The sequence below is a fragment of the Tamandua tetradactyla genome, chromosome 5 (genome assembly GCF_023851605.1).
Source record: "Tamandua tetradactyla isolate mTamTet1 chromosome 5, mTamTet1.pri, whole genome shotgun sequence".
NCBI lineage: Eukaryota > Metazoa > Chordata > Mammalia > Pilosa > Myrmecophagidae > Tamandua > Tamandua tetradactyla.
The window spans coordinates 30,790,132-30,810,567 of NC_135331.1; the positions used below are offsets into that span (position 1 = coordinate 30,790,132).

General features: G+C 42.8%; 1 protein-coding gene across 12 annotated transcripts in view; it reads right to left on the minus strand.

Moving 5' to 3' along the window:
* The window catches only part of DEPDC5 (DEP domain containing 5, GATOR1 subcomplex subunit), a 161,840-nt gene that overhangs the window by 50,915 nt on the left and 90,489 nt on the right, over positions 1–20,436 (minus strand). For 9 of the 12 annotated variants that reach the window (XM_077160444.1, XM_077160443.1, XM_077160449.1 and 6 more), the window contains 6 exons: positions 19,904–20,064; positions 14,666–14,783; positions 13,635–13,802; positions 12,885–13,104; positions 11,169–11,302; positions 5,807–5,915 (listed from right to left, as the gene is read on the minus strand). In XM_077160444.1, coding sequence (XP_077016559.1) covers positions 5,807–5,915; positions 11,169–11,302; positions 12,885–13,104; positions 13,635–13,802; positions 14,666–14,783; positions 19,904–20,064 — 910 coding nt within the window. Of the gene's footprint in view, positions 1–5,806; positions 5,916–11,168; positions 11,303–12,884; positions 13,105–13,634; positions 13,803–14,665; positions 14,784–19,903; positions 20,065–20,436 lie in introns of those variants that run through there. The other 3 variants (XM_077160454.1, XM_077160453.1, XM_077160452.1) reach the window with 2 other exon arrangements.

Consider the following 20,436-nt stretch of genomic DNA (forward strand, 5'->3'; position numbering starts at 1 on the left):
CAGAAGCAATACCATATTTCTGGAGGGATTGCAGAGATTACTGCCACTCTTAAGGACTTGAAAGATGCAGGGGTGGTGATTCCCACCACAACCCCGTTCAACTCTCCTATTTGGACTGTGCAGAAAACAGATGGGTCTTGGAGAATGACAGTGGATTATCGTAAACTCAACCAGGTGGTAACTCCAATTGCAGCTGCTGTTCCAGATGCAGTATCATTGCTTGAGCAAATCAATACATCCCCTGGTACCTGGTATGCAGCTATTGATCTGGCAAATCCTTTTTTCTCAATAGCTATTAGTAAGGACCACCAGAAACAGTTTGCTTTTAGCTGGCAAGGCCAGCAATATACTTTCACTGTCCTACCTCAGGGGTATATCAACTCTCCAGCCCTATGTCATAATCTTGTTCGCAGAGACATTGATCGTTTCTCCCTCCCACAAGACATCACACTGGTCCATTATATTGATGATATCATGTTGATTGGACCTAGTGAGCAAGAAGTAGCAACTACTCTAGATTTACTGGTAAGGCATTTGCGTGTCAGAGGATGGGAGATAAATCCAACAAAAATACAGGGGCCTTACACCTCAGTAAAATTTCTAGGTGTCCAGTGGTGTGGGGCATGTCGAGATATCCCTTCTAAGGTGAAGGATAAATTGCTGCATCTGGCCCCTCCCACAACCAAAAAAGAGGCACAACGCCTAGTTGGTCTTTTTGGATTTTGGCGACAACATATTCCTCATTTGGGTGTGCTACTCCGGCCCATTTATCGAGTGACCAGAAAAGCTGCTAATTTTGAGTGGGGACCTGAACAAGAGGAGGCTCTGTGACAGGTCCAGGCTGCTGTGCAAGCTGCTCTGCCACTTGGGCCATATGATCCAGCAGATCCAATGGTGCTGGAAGTGTCAGTGGCAAATAGAGATGCTGTCTGGAGCCTCTGGCAGGCCCCTATAGGAGAATCACAACGCAGACCCTTAGGATTTTGGAGCAAAGCCTTACCATCTGCTGCAGATAACTACTCTCCTTTTGAGAAACAGCTTTTGGCCTGCTACTGGGCCTTAGAGACTGAACGCTTAACCATGGGCCACCAAGTTACCATGAGACCTGAGTTGCCTATCATGAGTTGGGTGTTGTCTGACCCACCAAGCCATAAAGTTGGGCGTGCACAGCAGCACTCTATTGTAAAGTGGAAATGGTATATACGAGATAGAGCCAGAGCAGGTCCTGAAGGCACAAGTAAGTTACATGAAGAAGTGGCACAGATGCCCATGGTTTCCACTCCTGCTGCCACATTACCTTCTCTTTCCCAGACCAGAGCTATGGCCTCTTGGGGAGTTCCTTACAGTGAATTGACTGAAGAAGAGAAAACTCAGGCCTGGTTTACAGATGGTTCAGCATGATATGCAGGTACCACCCGAAAGTGGACAGCTGCAGCATTACAACCCCTTTCTGGGGTGTCCTTGAAGGACAGTGGTGAGGGGAAATCCTCCCAGTGGGCAGAACTTCGAGCAGTGCACCTGGTTGTTCATTTTGCTTGAAAGGAAAACTGGCCAGAGGTGCGTTTGTATACTGACTCATGGGCTCTTGCTAATGGTTTGGCTGGATGGTCAGGGACTTGGAAAGACCATAATTGGAAAATTGGTGACAAAGAGGTCTGGGGAAGAAGTATGTGGATAGACCTTTCTGAGTGGGCTAAAAACATGAAGATATTTGTGTCTCATGTGAATGCACACCAGAGGGTGACTTCAGCAGAGGAAGATTTTAATAATCAAGTGGATAAGATGACCCGTTCTATGGATACCAGTCAGCCTCTTTCCCCAGCAACTCCTGTTATTACCCAATGGGCTCATGAACAAAGCGGTCATGGTGGTAGGGATGGAGGTTATGCATGGGCTTAGCAACATGGACTTCCACCCACCAAGGCTGACCTGGCTACAGCCACTGCTGAGTGCCCAATCTGCCAGCAGGAGAGACCCACACTCAGCCCCCGATATGTCACCATTCCCCGAGGTAACCAGCCAGCTACATGGTGGCAGGTTGATTACATTGGACCACTCCCTTCATGGAAGGGGCAGCAATTTGTTCTAACTGGAATAGACACATACTCTGGATATGGGTTTGCTTTCCCTGCACGCAATGCTTCTGCCAAAACTACTATCCGTGAGCTTACAGAATGCCTTATCCATCGTCATGGTATTCCACATAGCATTGCTTCGGATCAAGGAACACACTTCACAGCAAATGAAGTGCAGGAATGGGCACATGCTCATGGAATTCTCTGGTCTTACCATGTTCCCCATCATCCAGAAGCAGCTGGATTGATAGAACGGTGGAATGGCCTTTGAAAACTCAATTACGGTGCCAACTAGGTGGCAAAAACTTGAAAGGCTGGGATAATGTTCTCCAGGAAGCTGTGTATGCTATGAATCAGCATCTGCTGTATGGTGCTGTTTCTCCCATAGCCAGGATCCATGGGTCCAGGAACCAAGGGGTGGAAATGGGTGTGGTACCACTCACTATTACTGCTAGTGATCCACTAGGAAAATTTTTGCTTCCTGTCTCTGCTACCCTGAGTTCTGCTGGTCTACAGGTTTTAGTTCCAAAACGGGGTGTGCTTTCTCCAGGAGAAACAACAGTGATACCACTGAACTGGAAGTTAAGATTGCCACCTGGCCACTTTGGGCTACTTATGCCTCTGGATCAACACACCAAGAAGGAGATTACATTATTGTCTGGGGTAATTGACCCTGACTATCAGAAGGAAGTAGGACTGCAACTACATAATGGAGGTAAAGAAGAGTTTTCTTGGAATATAGGAGATCCCCTGGGGCGTCTATTAGTACTACCATGCCCTGTGATTAAAATCAATGGAAAACTGCAACAACACAATCCAGGCGGGACCACTAATGACTCTGAGACTTCAGGAATGAAGGTTTGGGTCACCCCACCAGGCAAAGAACCACGGCCAGCTGAAGTGCTTGCTGAGGGGAAAGGGAACATGGAATGGGTAGTGGAAGAAGGTAGTGATAAATATGAACTTTGACCACGTGATCAGTTACAGAAACGAGGACTGTAATGTTGTTTTGTTTGTGTTATACTATTTAAGTTGTAAGATATCAAGTTTAAGAATGAATGTTGCCCAAGGATTTGCACCCTATTCTGGAGAGATTTAATGTGTTTCCAGTTATATGCAGGACAGTTGAGTATTGTCAGGTAAAAGAAAAAATGTGTGGTTATTTGTTTTCATTTGGAAATTAAGTATGGTCTAAAGTGATATATATATATATGTGCCAAGTTGACAAGGGGTGGACTGTCATGGTTAGGGACAGGTGTCAACTTGGCCAAGTTGTGGTACCTGTTCATCTGATTGGGCAAGCGCTGGCCTGTCTGTTGCAATGAGGACATTTCATAGGATTAGGTCATGATCATATCAGCTACATCCACAGCTGATTCCATTTGTAATCAGCCAAAGGGGAGTGTCTTCTGCAATTAGTGATGCTAAATGCAATCATGGGAAGCCTTTTAAGGAGGACTCAGAGGGGACAGGTTGCATTCCTGCTTTGGCTGGTGAGCCTCTCCTGTGGAGTTCATCCAGGCCATCCATTGGAGTCATCGGCTTCGCAGCCTGCCCTGTGGATTTTGGACTCTGTGTTCCTACGGTCACGTGAGACACTTTCATAAATTTTATATTTGCAAGTGTTTCCTGTTGATTCTGTTTCTCTAGAGAACCCTAACTAATACAGGTCCCTTCAAAATCTTTTTACTTTTTATGTCTTATTATCACTGAAATTCAGAAATGGTACTTGATAAATCTTAAGATTCTTGCTTTCCTATAACTTTTCCTTAATTCCAAAAGTAAAATAACTGAAACATTTGGGTGTCCACCTTATCAACACTGCTGGTGTTTCCTGTAAGCCACTGCAAACTCAAGTTAATAGACCACGGAGACGTGCGGCTGTGGAGACACAGATTTGGGTAGCCCTACCCACCCCGCCTGCGCATCCTAATGTGAGATGTCAACAGGAGACAATGTTAGAAATCTCTGAACGTGGGCATGTTAGCCAAGGTTCTTCTCTTTGGCTACCTTATGGCATCTTTACTTCTCCTTAGCAACCTGGGAATCTACATTCAGCAGTAAGATGGTTCATAAGTATGGATTTTAGTGTTCTGTCATAAGATGACATTAGGAGAACATTCTATGTAGCAATCTATTTATTTGGTCATTGGTGCCTTTTAACCTTAATACCTGTGACTTTATAATGTTTTTACTTTTCAGCCTGGTACTGTTTCTAATCCTCAGAGGTGGTAATGAGTAGAGGTAAAAGCTGGTGGATACCACACAGGGTATTTCTGTATCTCTATATTCTATTTGGGACTCTTATCTGTCTTAATGTGCCGAAGCAGATGTAATGATGCTCCTGGTATTCATGTACATGTGTGTGAATAGGTGAAAAGTCTCTTCCTTGACTAGTAGAATGTTCTTTACGTGCCTACTATCTGTGGGATCAGACCAAAAGACATTGTGTAGTAGAGCAGGGGTCAGTAAACCACAGCCCACAGGCCAAATCCAGCCAGCTGCCTGCTCTTTGATAGCCTGTGAGCTAAGAATGATTTTTACCATTTTAATTGGTTTTATGATTTTAAGTTGTTACAGAAGCACTGATACAATATACCTGATTTTATCTCATGGCCCACAAAGTCTAAAATATTTATCTCTTGGCCCTTAAAGAAAAAGTTTGCCAACCTCTGGTCTATAGACTCTATAAACTGCCTGGAGGCTTTGTTTATACTTTTCTCAGATTCTAATCCCTCTATTTTAGTATTCTAATCCTAGTCATTTATCCTAAAGAAATATTCAGAGATGTGGTCAAATCATTATGCAAGAGGGTGTTAATTGCATCATTATTTGCAGCTATATGAAAGGTTATAGAATAATAATAAAAGTACAAGGAATGACAATAATTTTAGAAAATTCAGAAACCACCTACATTTTTAGCGAAAAAATAAATTATAAACGAGGTTATATCCAAATGATGAACTACATAATTTTTTTAAATAATCCTTTTGAAAAATATTTAATGACAGGGAAATTTTTGTGTTGTAGAAATAAAATAAACTCATGGATGGATATGCAATTTGACTGCAATTTTGAAAAATAAAACACATCTATCGAATTGCTTTCATCTCCTAGGATAGAGGCCAGATAAAAGCACGTACAGTCAACTTACCCTACCACTCCACAATGTTAGAGTCTGAATTTTACAGGAGGAGTTGATAGAGGCAAACGTTTTGGTCTTAAAAGATACAAAAAGCCTTATCTTATAGCATTTTCTGCCCCACTACTGCACTTGTTATTACTCACAAAGGCCTAAAGCCACAGCTTTTCCTGTGGGCACTCATGTTAGACTATATTTCTTAGGTGTCAACAAAACTGATAGGGATTTCATTACTGAAGAAGAGTGAATCTGCTTCAGTTAGCCTTCTTTCTACCTTCCTCTAGCTCTGGAAAACTAAAGGTACAATTGAAGGAAAACCGGATGAGCTTTTCAAAGCTCAAGCCAGATCTTGGACCTTGACCAACACAGTTTAGCCTGACTGTTTCACATCGGCGTTTATCCAGAAGTTAGCTTCCTTACCACTTGTGAGCAAGAAAGGTCCTCAACAGAAACAGTAATGCTTACAGGAGTTCAGGGTAGGAGTCATCCAAAGCCTCAGCATATTCAATCCTGGATTTGAATGGCTATTGATTTTACCCTCCACATCAAGTCTCAGGGAGCATGCGCATCCCTCCTTTCCCTCTTTTACCTTTCGTGGGCTGTCCACGTAGGTGGGAGTCATGGCAACGCTGCTGCTCTCAGCTGGCTGGGCGGAGCTCTTCCCACCATACCCAGCTGTCTGCTGTTCTCCCAGGCACCTGAAAGCGGAAAAAACACAGGACTGCAGGTTGCTCAGAGCTCCCTGGTAAAAGACCCAAGTCAGCTAAGATGAAGACAGCTCTGCTGTCGTTTCTGAAACATACACTTCTGCCTGGTTTTCTCCTTTGGGCCTTGCATGACACCCTTAACTTCATTCTTTGCCCTGAGCAATCACAAATCCTCCATATGGTCAACCAAATACAACCCCAGTTTCAAAAGCATCGTAGTGGCACCTGGTACTTACATATTACTTTGAAAACACAAATGATGGAGTTTCAGTAACTCCACTCATGAACATCACTTTAAAAAAATCCTCTGAAAAGATTTTTTTCCCTAATGTTTTATTAAATATAGCAGGAAATGCACAATCTGAAAATTAAGGTTGTACTAGTGCATGTCATATGAAATAGGGGAAAACATGGTAACTATAAATTTTGAAGAAATCTACGTTAATCTTTCAAACAATATTACACAAATCTAACAGACATTATCACATAATGTAAGACAACTATGATTTTCTTATGACATCTTATCTCAGTTCTGACGTATATAAGTGCATATTTTCATATATTTATTTTCTAAATTTTTCCTTGCTAAAATTAACTGGGAACTATTATAGGCTAAATGCTCCCCTACATTAGACTGTTTTGATATATCACATTGATTCTTTTTTTTTTTTTTTTTAAATATGGGCAGGAACCAGGAATCGAACCGGGGTCCTCTGGCATGGCAGGCAAGCGTTCTTGCCGCTGAGCCACCATGGCCCACCCTATCACATTGATTCTTACCTGGTAAGTTCCAGAAGGCTCACACTATACCCTTCAATGCTTCATTGTTATTATAAATATGCTTCATCTACAATCACACCTCTTCCCAGGCTACCCACAACTAATGAAAGATCCACAAGGGGGCATGAGGGCCTGGTCACACTGGGCCAAGTAGACTCATCCCACATGGCTCCAGAGCTCATGTGGGATCAGCCGAGGCATCACAGCACGGCTTCTTTCTCTGCCCAATATGGCATCTGCTCTCTCTTTCCCAGGTATTGATCCCCAGAGCACTCCTTAATAAACACCCACACATTAAATGCCATCTCAGAGTCTGCTTCCCTGGTAACATAATCCACTATACTCCTCTAGTCTTAAATTCTGATGTTTTTGTTACTGATTGTAAAGTAACCCATACTGGGGATAAAATAATGTGTTCCCATAGTAACCACTCTTGGGCTCTCTGATTATTTACTTTCTTTTCTAGAAAATTTTGAACATATACAGAAGTGAAGAGAACAGCATAATGAACCCCTATATACCCAACTCCCAAAATTATATACTGGCAACGTGGGACAGAGATCCTGGAATGAGCTGAGACTCAGCATCAAGGGACTAGGAAAAACCCTAGAATGAGCTGAGAATTAACATCAAGGGATTGAGAGAAACTTCTCCACCAAAAGGGGGAAGAGTAAAATGAGACAAAGTGTCAATGGCTGAGAGATTCCAAATAAGCCAACCTTATTTCATCTATACCCCCTCCCTTACCTATCCATCCAGATTATTTTGAAGCAAAATTCACCCAATACTTTATCCACAAGCAGTTCAATATCTCTCTTAAAGATGACTTAAAAACATATGTAATCACAGTTCCATATCACACGTTAAAATATTTTCAAATGTCTTGATATCAAGTATTTCCCCAATTGTCTCAATCATATTCAATTCTTATTCCTACATTGCAGTAAGTTATGTCTCATAAGTCCCTTAAACTATAAGCTCCTTTCCATCTCTCCTTTTAGTCTTGCAGTTAATTTGTTGAAGGGAGTAGCTCATTTGTCTTGTAAATTTACACATCCTGCATTCTGCTGATTACATCCCTTTACTGTTTAACAAGCTCTTCGATGACCTGTACTTTCTGAAAATTAGATTTTATATCTAGAGGCTTGAGCAAATTTAGGTTCGATTTTGGGCAGGAATCCTTCCTGAATAGCACTATGTGTCTATCAGGAGATCCAAAATGTCCCTGCTTGTCTCTCTTTGGTGACGTTAGTAGTTGCTGCTGCTGCTGCTGCTGTGTGCCTGAGCCATTAATTAATTACAGATGACACAATGGTGATATCTTAGCATTCCTTCTGTATTAATTAGCTGGAATATTTTATAAAGAGAAGCTTCTCCAAAGCAATTACTTGATTATTCTGAGGTATGATTCATAGAGGAAAAGCAGAGTAAATGCGAGACTCTTTCCCTTGTCCTTTTATACCACACTGTTTCTCTCTCTCTCTCTCTCTTACTCTCTACCATACTGCAGTGTGTGGTCCCCCTGAGCCCTATTCACAAATGCACACTCTGATTCCTCTTGCATTTCCTGCAGGCTGCAGTGGCAGCTGCGATGGGCACAGCAGTACCAGGAAGCCTTGGCTAACCCCCAGGAGATCCTCAGAGGCATCATCTGATACGCAGGACCATCCACATTTGCTGAGTTGCCTTTTCCATGCTGACCTGTGGACCAGGAATCTGGGTCCACAGTAAAACTTTGTCCTTGCCCTTACAGCTCTTCATCTAATGGCTCGAGGGGAGGGGACACATGACTAGGTTCGATGCATACATGTATATGCAAGAACATGCTCAAGGGCAGACTTCATTCTGCCTGCAAGGGAGTCTCCAGCAAATCCTGCACAGAGATGAAATACACATTGGGTGGGCCTCGTAGGGTAAGCAGGAGGGCACAGCCTACGCTGGAGAAAGAAGAGTAAAAGCCTGTAAACACTCTTCAAGTGACTCCACAGGCAAATGGGGGCCATCAATGTATTTTTACCCTTGAACCTTCAGCTACATGTACATCCAATCAGAGCCACCTAAGACAGGACACAAACATCAAGGCTATTTGGGTTTCTCTTCCTTTCCTCTGACCTGGCTGTCACTGAGCTACCCTTATCTAATAGGAGCAGAAAAACCTGCGGGCTGGCACCTGCTTCTCAGACTGGTGCCACAAATGCTGTTAACCAGCACAAGGCAGAAACCCCAGGGGACCTCTTAGTCTGACTAAATAAATGTATATACCTGCAGATAAAGACTGGGAGGGAACCCAACAGAATAAACACAGTTATGAGAAGATAATGAAAACAGTTATGGAAAAATGGAGGAACTACTGGTAAATTTTTAAAGTTATTTTTCCTGTTGCTCTAATATTGTTTTCCATAATAAACAAAATTGAACCTGCTTGGCACTGCAAAAAGAAAGGAACACTACGTTGACAAACAAACAACAAAGACTGCATCAGCAAATATTATACAAAGATCTAGCACCCTTTATCTCCAGGAACAGTCATCTGGAACAAGGAATATGTATCTCTCTTTCCACCTCTGAGTCTCACCTTTCACACCGGGGGGGGATGGGGACACACACACTCCCACCCCAAGCTAGCCTTCTGCTCCCACTCTGAGCCAAACGAGGCTCCTTGGGTGTATATACTAAACCATGACTCACTGGCAAATTAAAATAAAATATTCCCGCCCCCAGCTTCACACTCCTCCCAGCAACATATGTTCCTTGTTCTTTTTTCCAGTGAGAAAGGTCTGTGATTAGTTATAGGGAGAGCCTGCCAGGCAAAGTCCTGGGGTCTTTCCTTGGGCCCATGAAGTAATAAGCCCCACCCTCTTTTCCCCTCCTTTCTTTTCCCCTCCAAGTTGCCCAGCTATGTGCTTCACTTCTCTCACTGCATTCTCTCCTTTCCATTTCCATTCTCTCCTTACCATTTCTGGCTCCACCCATGGCCAGGACTAGTGAGAGCCTCCCAGCTGGTCTCTGTCTCCAGGTACCCTCCACCAAGCCTTCCCACACACAGGGCTCACCTGTGACACCACCTCCCTGCCAAAGACACCAACTGAATATTTCATGATATTAAGGATTGGCTCTAATTTTTAAGGTAAATTATGGTAGTATGGTTTTGGTTTAAAAAAAGAGACCATACCTTTCAGAAATTCATACTGAAATATTCACAGATCAAGGGTTATGATATTTGGCATTTATTTAAGAAAAGGGGGGAGGACAAAGGCAAGTGAGATACAAGCAAAATCAGATCTGCCATGAGTTGAAATCTTCTGATAAAAATAAAATAAGATAGCCTTCAAAGGATTCTTCTTGCTATGAGAGGGCGCTATCTTTTTATGCTACCATTTCAATCGCATCTCACACCACGCCTCACGCTCACTCACTCGCGCTCTCAAAGTCACTTTCTGAAAGCCCCAACATTATTTTCTGGCTCCTGCTGAGCACGACATGGACCCTTATAGTGAGACGTGGACCAGACAGATGTGCTTCAGCCTTCCCCAACGTACCTGGCTCCAGAGCCTCACCGGGGGACCCTCCGGTGAGGGTCCCTCCATCATTCAATAAGCAGGTATTGCCAGGCACAGTGCACAGCCTCTGCCCTCCAAGCACACAGTTGCCAGGGGGAGACAGGTAAAGTGAGGACTGTGGCTCTCAGTAGAACACTCTCTGCACCCTGACAGATGTAGGCACGGGAGGCTGGGACGGACAGAGGGGACCTAATTCAGCTGCAGAACAAGAGGAAGGCTCTCCAGGACATGTCCTGCTTGTGCCTAATCACGTTTTCTCCTTCTCCCCAAGTCTACCGCCCCCCTGTGTAAATCCTTGCTTTCCTTCAAGGCCAATGTACATGCCACCTCCTGTGATGCTCTCCCTGCCCTCCCAAGCAAGATGTGATCCTACAGTGTCCCTAAACTTCAGCACTTATTGTTTCTGCAGTGACCACCTACTCCAAATGCCCAGAGAAGCCAGCCAGGCAGCTCAACTGAGGGTGTGAGACAACTACAAGAACACAGGCTGTGCTGGGACTTAGGGAGCCAGGAAGCACATGCTGGCCTTCTGGGCTGGGTAAGGCTGCCGACTGAGTTAAGTGGAATGCAAATATTGCAAGCAAAACTGGATTTTATATATTATACATGATTGTACATTATAATTTATATGTTATTTTATGTTTTGTGCATCATGGCATATAATGTCATTATAATACAGCTCTTCATAAAAAGCCCAGATTTTTATGTGAAATTTTCAGATTTAAAAAATTTGGCTCAAATATGTGCAAATACTTTGTGGGCTAAATCTAACACATCTGTGGGTCAAATTAAACCCTCAGACTATACTTCTGGACTATTCTATACATGTTACTCAACACCTACCAAATCTCAGCCCTCAGGGCCTGTGGGGTGGGGACAAGGCACTCTCCAGCCAGGCACTTACTTCTGACTGGCCTCCATCTCCAACAAGGCAGACAGAGCTGAGGTTCCCTTCTTCCCAACCGGGGGGCCGGCTGACTCGAGCGAGTGTGTGGAAATGGGTCCAGTCATCTGCAAGCCTTTCATGGTGGTCCCTTTCTACAGCAGAGAAGGGGAGACAAGGCCATCAGCACAAGAGGTTCTTTCAGCTGACGCCCTTCTCACCCCAGGGCATGCTTCTGCATTTGCTATACTTCAGGTTCTGGAAATCCCATTAACCGAGTCTAGGCACACAGGCTCTCAGTATTCAGTAAATGACAGAAAACTATTTTCTCTCAAATTGAAGGTCCCTATTGCCTACCGGATTCAAAATAAATTGCCTCCAAAGAGGTTTACACACATTATCTCAATGTACCTTCATGAAAGCTGTAGGATAGGTTTTCCCTATGATATGGATGAAGGAACCGTTGGTCAGAGACATTAAGGAACTTAACCCCAAACCCCAATGGAGTTAGAATTCAAACTCCAGTTCCTGACTTCAAGACCAAGTTTCTTTCCATTGTACAAGCTCCCTCATTAATGTTTCTAATCATGAGTGATGCTGGGTACAAATGGCAGATGGTGTCATGAAGTTAAAAGCAAAAAGTAAAACCATGGCTTATGATGGAAAACTATTCATCAGTTAAGAAAAGAATGAAGTATCAGTACATGCAACAACTTGGATGAATTTCAAAGGCATTATGCTAAGTTAACAAAAGTAGCCTTAAAAGATCACATATGGGTGGGCCACAGTGGCTCAGCAGGCAGAGTTCTCACCTGCCATGGCGGAGACCCGGGTTCAATTCCCGGTGCCTGCTCATGTAAAAAAAACAAAAAAAGTTCACATACTGTATGATTCCATTTATATGGCACTTAGGAAAGACAAAAGTATAGTGATGGACAAGAGACCAGTGGCTGCCAGGGGTGAGGGACAGGGGGCAGGTGTGACTATGAAGGGGAGGGTAAGAAAGTTTTTTCTTTTTTTTTTTTTTTTACATGGGCAGCCTCTGGGAATCGAATCCAGGTCCTCTGGCATAGCAGGCAAGCATTCTTGCCTGCTGAGCCACTGTGGCCCACCTGTAAGGAAGTTTTTTAGAGGTGATGGAATTAGTGTGTATTTTGATCACAGTGGTGGTATATGCATCTATATGTTTGCTGAAGTTCATAAACTTATATCCAAAAAAAAGGTCAATTTTACTGCATGTTAACTGAAAAAAAAAAGAAAAACACAAATTATGGCCAAATCCCAGATGTGGCTCTTATTAGCTGAGTATACTCGGACATATCCCATAACCCCATGAGCTTCAATTTCCTAGCCAGATGATATATGGTCGAAATGAATGCTCAAGGGTACTATAGAAGAGTAAGAAAGTATTACTTTTGTTACCCCTTCTGAATGAATTCCTACTCAGCAATTCAGCAGCACATCACATAAGCAGCCACACTTGATACGGGGTCCCACTTGGGGCACCAATGAAGAAGCTGCATCCTCAGGAGGCTCTGGGCCATAGAACGGTGCCCAGAAGCTGTCCGCACCCCACCTTTTCCTTCATCACCTTGCACTGGAGAACACATTGTTTGGGTTTAAAATAAGCATCGGACAGCTGTGGAGTAAATAAGCTGGACAAAGGGAGGCCCCAAGAAGGGAGGCAGATCCTGTATTCTTGACAGGCTCAAGCCCCAAGGGACCTAATGCCCTCACCCGTATCATACGATCTGAGCGATGCCGCCTGCGGATCCGGTTCAAGCCCTCCACGAAGCGGATGAAGCCATCCAGGAGCTGCCACTCCTCCTCATCTGCCCGGGGCCTGTCCCCATAGATGTCGCAGTGGGTTTCCCCCTCCGTGATACGCTTGGTGGCAGTGACACAGGCTGGAAGTAGCAAGAAGCGGGTCCTCCAGAACTTCAGAGACTCAATTAAGCTATTGTGGGCCAAAGGAAAAAATGGGGTGTGAGTGAGAAAAAGGAAAGACTAAAACATCCCCAATGAATCCACTATCCCAATCCTATCTCTGGAGATCATGTGTGTGTCCACCTCCCCACGAGCATCCGTGGATCTGACAGCACATCCTGTGGCCTCATTTAAAACAGAAGCTCTGAAGGAAGCCCACTAAGGTTGCTTTTACTGTACATCCCCGAAAAAGTCAGAATGCTTCTGTGCACAAGGCCCAAAGAGGTGGCTTTTTATCATCACTATCATAAATCATGCCTAACAACTAAAACAAGATATCACAAAGCTACCAGCCAAGCCGTGAAGAAAATCTTAAAGGATCAGCACTGGCCCGGCCCTTGAAGCTGAGTTTTTAACCCAATGCGAGAACAAATGTGCCTTTTTGTTCTCCCATTTTTTCTAAAACAGATATCCTTTTGTAATAAAAACAGAGAAGAGAAGAGTTACAATACACATATTCCCAAGACAGCAAGGATAGAAAGTCAAAGCATACTCTCTAACCTGAAGTCCTCAGAGCCTGCAGAGCAGATATACTGATCAAGATAATTCCATTTGTACTCCTCCAGCCGTTCATGGGAGAATTCCACCCAACAGGAGACAAACTCTGAGTCTGAGTGGGAAGGGCAGAGGCTGTAGGTATAGTGTATCTGGGCAGATTCATAAGGGTATCTGAAAAATAAAGGATGTGCCCATAAGTCCAAAAGAGAATTTCCCCATCATTTTCTTCTTCTTTGTCTTAATACACTTGACAGCACCATCCTTGGCAATCAATTCTCAACTGCAGGAACCAACTCAATTCCAAGGGACTGGGATCTCTTTGAACTTCTTCATTCTCCTATCATCATATGCTGGTTTTAATCTGTTATGTACCCCAGAAAAACATGTTCTTTTAATCCAATTTTATGGAGGCAGACCTATTGTTGGGCAGGAACTTTTGATTAGGTTGTTTCCATGGAGATGTGACCTTGCCTATTCAAGGTGGGTCTTGATGGACACTCGATGGAGTCCTTTAAGGGAGAGATAGTTTTGGAGAGCACTCAGAGCTGAAAGAAGCTAAGAGAGAAAGAAAATGCTCCACAAGAAGCCAGAAGGACACATAGGAGCTGAGAGTCATTTTGAAACCAAACCAGGAGAGAAAGGCTGGGAGATATTGCTATGTGCCTTCCCATGTGACAAGAGGAACCCCAGATGCCATTGGCTTTTCTTCAGTGAAGATATGCCTTAGTTGGGATGTTTTTATGGTCTTAGAACTGTAAATTTGTAACCTAATAAATCCCCTTTGAAAAAAACCAACCCATTTCTGGTGTACAACATTCCAATAGCTTTAGCAAACTGAAATACCTCACATTCTTTATTTTTGACTGGTTACGTTAACACTGTAAGTGGAATTGAATCACTTTTGAAAGTAGGTCAGCTGTAACCCTTAAAGTAATCCTAGAAAACAAAACAATACCTCCAAAATCACTCAACTTCCTCAGTTTGAATTGTGTATTATGTGAACAGTCACTAAAAACCTTAAAGACCCGACTCACTTGGGAAGGTATCGTGTCACTGTGATGATCTTATCCTTCAGTGTCACTTTGTGGAAAGTTCTGCCCATACTCAGCCAGTACTGGTCCTCCTCCTCCAGACGGTTTCGGGACACAAGGCCTAACAGAGAAAAAAATCATTTCCTCCACCTGGTGGAGGGTCGTTCCTACAACAGGCAATTGCTTCTCCAGACAGACTCAGAAAAGGAGAAACAAGAAAGGCAATTCATTCATTTTTCTTTCCTCCTTCACTCTTTCTTTCTTAAGATAGGGAATGTTTCATTCATGTTCATTGATTAAAATAAATAGCCAGGCATAGTGTTGAATGAGTGAGTGTGCTGGATTTTAAGTGTGCTCCCAAATTCTATGAAAATCCACCCTTCAAAAGATGGGGTTTGTGCAGGGTGCTGAAATAGATGGTAATTAATATTTTAAAATGTCACCTTATGTGTGCGACTAAAGCAAAAAATGTTTGTTACAAAATTTATATTTTGACTAGTGCATTTTCTAATATAACTTATGTAGATAGTTTGATTGAACGCCATAAGTACTCGGAATCTCAGGTAGGACATGAGATTTTGTTGGTTTGTCCAGAGTGATGCCCCGATGAATCCCAGAGTGATTCGATTGGTGAGTGGAAAAGTATTTGTAAAGCCCCCTTCAGGGAATGGTGAGAACGGTGAGAAATGCAACTTCCCCAAGTTGAATTCTTGATATTCTCACAAGCAGTGTGGACACCCAAAGCTATAGGCTGAGCCCCCAGTTTTGGGGTTTGTTCATATGAAACGTAACCCCACAAAGTCTACTTAAAATTTAGGCCTAAGAGTCAACCCCAAGAGAGCCTCTTTTGTTACACAGATGTGGCCTCTCTCTCCAGCCAACACAACAAGCAATCTCACCACCCTCCCCCTGTCTGTGTGGGACGTGTTCCCAGGGGTGTGGACCTTCTTGGCAACGTGGGGCAGAAATCCTAGAATGAGCTGAGACTTGGCAGCAAGGGATTGAGAAAAACCCTAGAATGAGCTGAGATTTAGCAGCAAGGGATTGAGAAAACCTACTCGACCAAAAGGGGGAAGAGTGAAATGAGACTAAGTGTCAATGGCTGAGAGATTCCAAACAGAGTCGAGAGGTTATCTTGGAGGTTATTCTTACACATTAAGCAGATATCACCTTGTTGTTCAAGATGTAGTGGAGAGGCTGGAGGGAACTGCCTGAAAATGTAGAGCTGTGTTCCAGTAGCCATGTTTCTTGATGATGATTGAACATCAATTTTTCACAATGAGACTCATTTTTCACAATGAGACTCTGTGAATGTGAAAACCTTGTGTCTGATGCTCCTTTTATCTACCATATCAACAGACGAGTAGAACATATGGAATAAAAATAAATAATAGGGGGAACAAATGTTAAAATAAATTTAGTTTGAAATGCTAGTGATCAATGAAAGCGAGGGTTAAGGGGTATGGTATGTATAACCTTTTTTTTTCCTGTTATCGTTTTATTTCTTTTTCTGTTGTCTTTTTATTTCTTTTTCTAAATCGATGCAAATGTTCTAAGAAATGATGAATAAACAACTATGTGACGATATTAAGAATTACTGATTATATACGTAGAATGGAATGATACATGAATGTTTTTGTTGGTTGTTAATTTTTTTTAATTAATCAATTTTAAAAAAAGCAAAAAAAAAAAGAAGATGGGGTTTGCCTTCCCTCCCCTTGAATGCAACTGGTTTTAGTATCTCCCTTTTCAATGAATAGAATGTGGGAGATTGTTGCAGTACGATTTTGGAAATCAAGTCTCATAAGGAGGTAAGTATCTGCCTGCAGTGTTCTCTCTCTTTGAAGGGAGGCTTCTGCCATATTATAAAGATAATCAAGAAGCTTGTGGGGGGGCCCTCACGGGGAAGAGCTGAGGCCTCTCACCAATCACCAGCGTCAACTGGCCAGGCATGGGCAATCCTTTCACAGGGTATCAGTCAGTTTCATGGAAAAAAGTATTCTTGGTAAAAAAAAAAAATCTTGAAGTTGGTAGATTTTTCTGTTGTTGAACCAGCCAGCAGCAGATTAGAACCTGGGGTGTGGCCACATTTGGATGCATGCTCAGAGCTGAATAGCTTGATGCCTCATCCTCCAAAAGGGAAAGTTCTGTTTTTTGTCCTGCACAGCACTCTTCATAATTTGTGATCAAACACATAACTGTGGTTTATTAGTTTAATGTCTATCTCTCCCAGTAGAGTACAAACCGCGAGGGCAGGACTGAGGCTGTTCTCTTAGCTACAGGAACAGGGCCCAGCTCACCTCGGTATCTGATACATTGGCATTGAGTATTATGGACAAAGGCAATTTTTCCAGTAATTATATTAACAACAGTACCATTTCTGTAACTAAATAAATTTAGTTATTTATTTTCTCAAAGGAGAAAAGAATGGTGGAAAGGCTGTGATTAGGTGAGTGGCCTCGGGCCCATCAGCCATGACATAAGGCTTATCAATCAGGCAGGAACCAAACTGGACACTAGGGGAACTACAGATCACCAAGGGACAGGGACCAGCTGTTCCAGAGAGTAGCAATTGAGCAGCCTGGATTGAGGCAATGACATTAAAGGCAAATTCATTCCACTGCTCTGGAATAAAGAACAAAATCCTGCACACAGTTCTGTGAGGCCTGGGTCTCCCAGCTTCTGTGGCTGCTCTGGCTCAATCTCTATGTTGCAATCACTCCAACTTTCTTCCTGGTGCCCAGAAAGATTTAAAATGCCTCCTGCCCCAGAACTTTTGCACATGCCTATCCCTCTGCCTGGCATGCCCTTCCCTGCTACTTCTATTTCATATCCCAACCCACTTCTCCCTATAACTCACTATAACATCCTTTCAGGTCTCAGCTCAACCATCTCTTCCTCAAGGCAGCCACTCCTGACTCTTCAGATCCCATAGAGAACATTTTATCAGCCTCCTTAACATCTTCCTCATAGTCTTTATCACAATGTAGAAGTGTATTTCATGTTTTGACTAATGTTATTTTTCCCCAGTTGGCTGTAAATCCCGAGGGCAGGGTTCATGATCTATTTTGTTTACCACCATAGGGCCAATACCAAGCACAGAGTAGGAGCTTCAAAAATATTGCTGAAGGAAGAAATGAATGAATTCACACATTTAGCAACCATATTGTTATATGCCAGCCTCCATTATGCCAGGTTTCCATAATGGAGGATAAATATTTGAGTCCGAAATAGTCTTGGCAATCAAAAAGTTACTATTCAGTAGTCTAGAACGTGAATATATGGTAACATGGGATCAGCGACATAAGAAGCCTTCAAAGACAATCCAGAGAGGTCCAGAGCTTCATCTATGAACACAGGACCTGGACTGGATGACCACTAAGCTCCCTCTAACAGGTTCACATTTCTCTGAGCCTCTGGTAAGGGGACCTTTATTGGAGCCAGAGATAAGCTGAGGTTTGGAGCTGGGTTATAAGGGACATGGAGGTCTCCTTAGCAACAAGGAGGAAGGGAGTGTGAATGACAGCTTATTGTATCGCTATTGCTGTTTCCTGGTTCCCAACAACCACTTTTTATCAAGAAATTGTCACATACACACGTTCCATACATGGTGTACAATCAATGGCTCATAACATCCTCATATAGCTGTGTATTCATCCCCATCGTTCTTTTTTAGAACATTTGCATCACTCCAGAAAAAGAAATAAAAAGAAAAAAGAAAAAACTCATACAAACCATACACCTTATCCCTCCCTCTCACTGACCACTAGAATATATTCATCTATCCAATTTATTTCACCCTTTGTTTCCCCATTATTCATTTTTTATCCATATTTTTTTACTCACGTGTCCATACCCTGGATATAAGGAACATCAGACATAAGGTTTTCACAATCCCTGTCACATTGTAAATGTTATATCCTTATACAATCATCTTCAAGAATCTAGGCTACTGGAACTCAGCTCAACAGTTTCAGGTACTTTTCTCCATTCACTCCAATACACCAACAACCAAAAAGGGATATCTATATAATGTATAGGAATAACCTCCAGGATACTCTCTTAATTCTGTTTGAAATCCCTCTGCCACTGAAACTTTATGTTGTCTCATTTCTCTCTTCCCCCTCTTGGTCAAGAAGGCTTTCTCAATCCCTTGATGCCGGGTCCTGGCTCGTCTCGGGATTTCTGTCCCACGTTGCTGGGGAGAATTACATCCCCGGAAGTCATATCTCAAGGAGGAGGGAGGGCAGTGAGTCCACCTGCCAAGTTGGCTTAGAGAGAGAGATGCCACATCTGAGCAACAAAAGAGGTTCTCTGGGGGCCAATACCCAGTTGTTGTTTTTTTTTTGCATGGGAAGGCACAGGGAATCGAACGCAGGTCTCTGGCATGACAGGCAAGACAACACCCACTTTTAATTCTTCTGCTTGACTTACTTAGAAGAGCTCTCCAGAGCCTGGCTCTCATGCCATCAGAGGCACTAATGTTTTGTCACTTACTAGCCTCTGCCATTCACAGCTGACCCATCCTGCTTCAAGTCACTCAGCTTCAGTGCTAAATAAAAGAACAAATGTAAACCTCAGGTTTAGGTAACATCTGAGCACCTGCTGTGTCCGGCAGTGTTACTGAAAAACTTAAATGCAAGTTTTTGGATTTAGAATATTCACTATGTACTTAGATAGCTCAATCCTGGTTTAGCCACCTGCTATTCCTAAATCCTGTCCAAAGCAGAGCTTAGCCATTTCTGAACTTTGTCATATTTTTTCCCTTAAAAGAAGAGATGGAGATAAAGCAGACTGTTTAAGATAAAATAGCACCTGACATATGTGGGAGACCTGGGTTCAATTCCTAGACCATGCACTGCCCCCCCCCCCCCCCAAAAAACATAAAAATAGCACCTGACAGGTAGGGTATGAATTTTTTTTTGTTTTCTTTTTATTTCTTTTTCTGAATTAATGCAACTGTTCTAAGAAGTGATCATGATGATGAATATACAACTATGTGATTAAAAAAAAGAATGTTCACATTGTATGTTGATTGGTTTAATTAATGAAAATTTAAAAAAAAATAGCACCTGATGGAGACTTTACACCTCATGTGAAATAAAATTTAGAAAGAAAACCTAGGTGTTGAAAACATCACTCTTGAATTTATCTTCCATCTTGAGAAATCTGCTTCCACAAGCAAGAAGAAAATTCATTTCATAGAAAAGAAAAAATATAAGTCCAAGCAGAGAAACTCACCTCGGCTATAAAGCGGGCTGCTGCTCAGCGGGGGTGGAAGGTTGGGGGCAGGTCTCGGCGCCCTGGGTTGCACTATGATCTGGTAGCCTTGCATGAGACGCTGGCAAATAAACTCTTCAAACACCTGCTGAGCTGTCATCTGCACACCCTCCTCGTCCCTCCTGAAAATAAAGGTGATTGTTCACATGAATGCACCAGGCATGAGTGAGGCTGAGGCTCCGAGTCCACGGTCCCGCTCTTTCTTTGGCTTCATTCCCACAAGCCAACCCTGATAACCATTTGATGGTAGTTCATAAATATAAAGATCTGTAAACCAACTTTGGGAGAAATGAGCAGTTCAAAGAGGTGGAAAAAGAATGCAGGTAAATCAGTGTCCAAATGGGTCATCTTAAGAGAAGAAGATTTTGGATTCAGTGTACCCCAAACAACTGTGTTTGAAAAAATGAGAAACAACCAATGAGGACATATTGTTAAAGAGTTATATCTACAGAACTCTAAAGAAAAACTCTAAAGTTCTTGCACCATAAGACCTC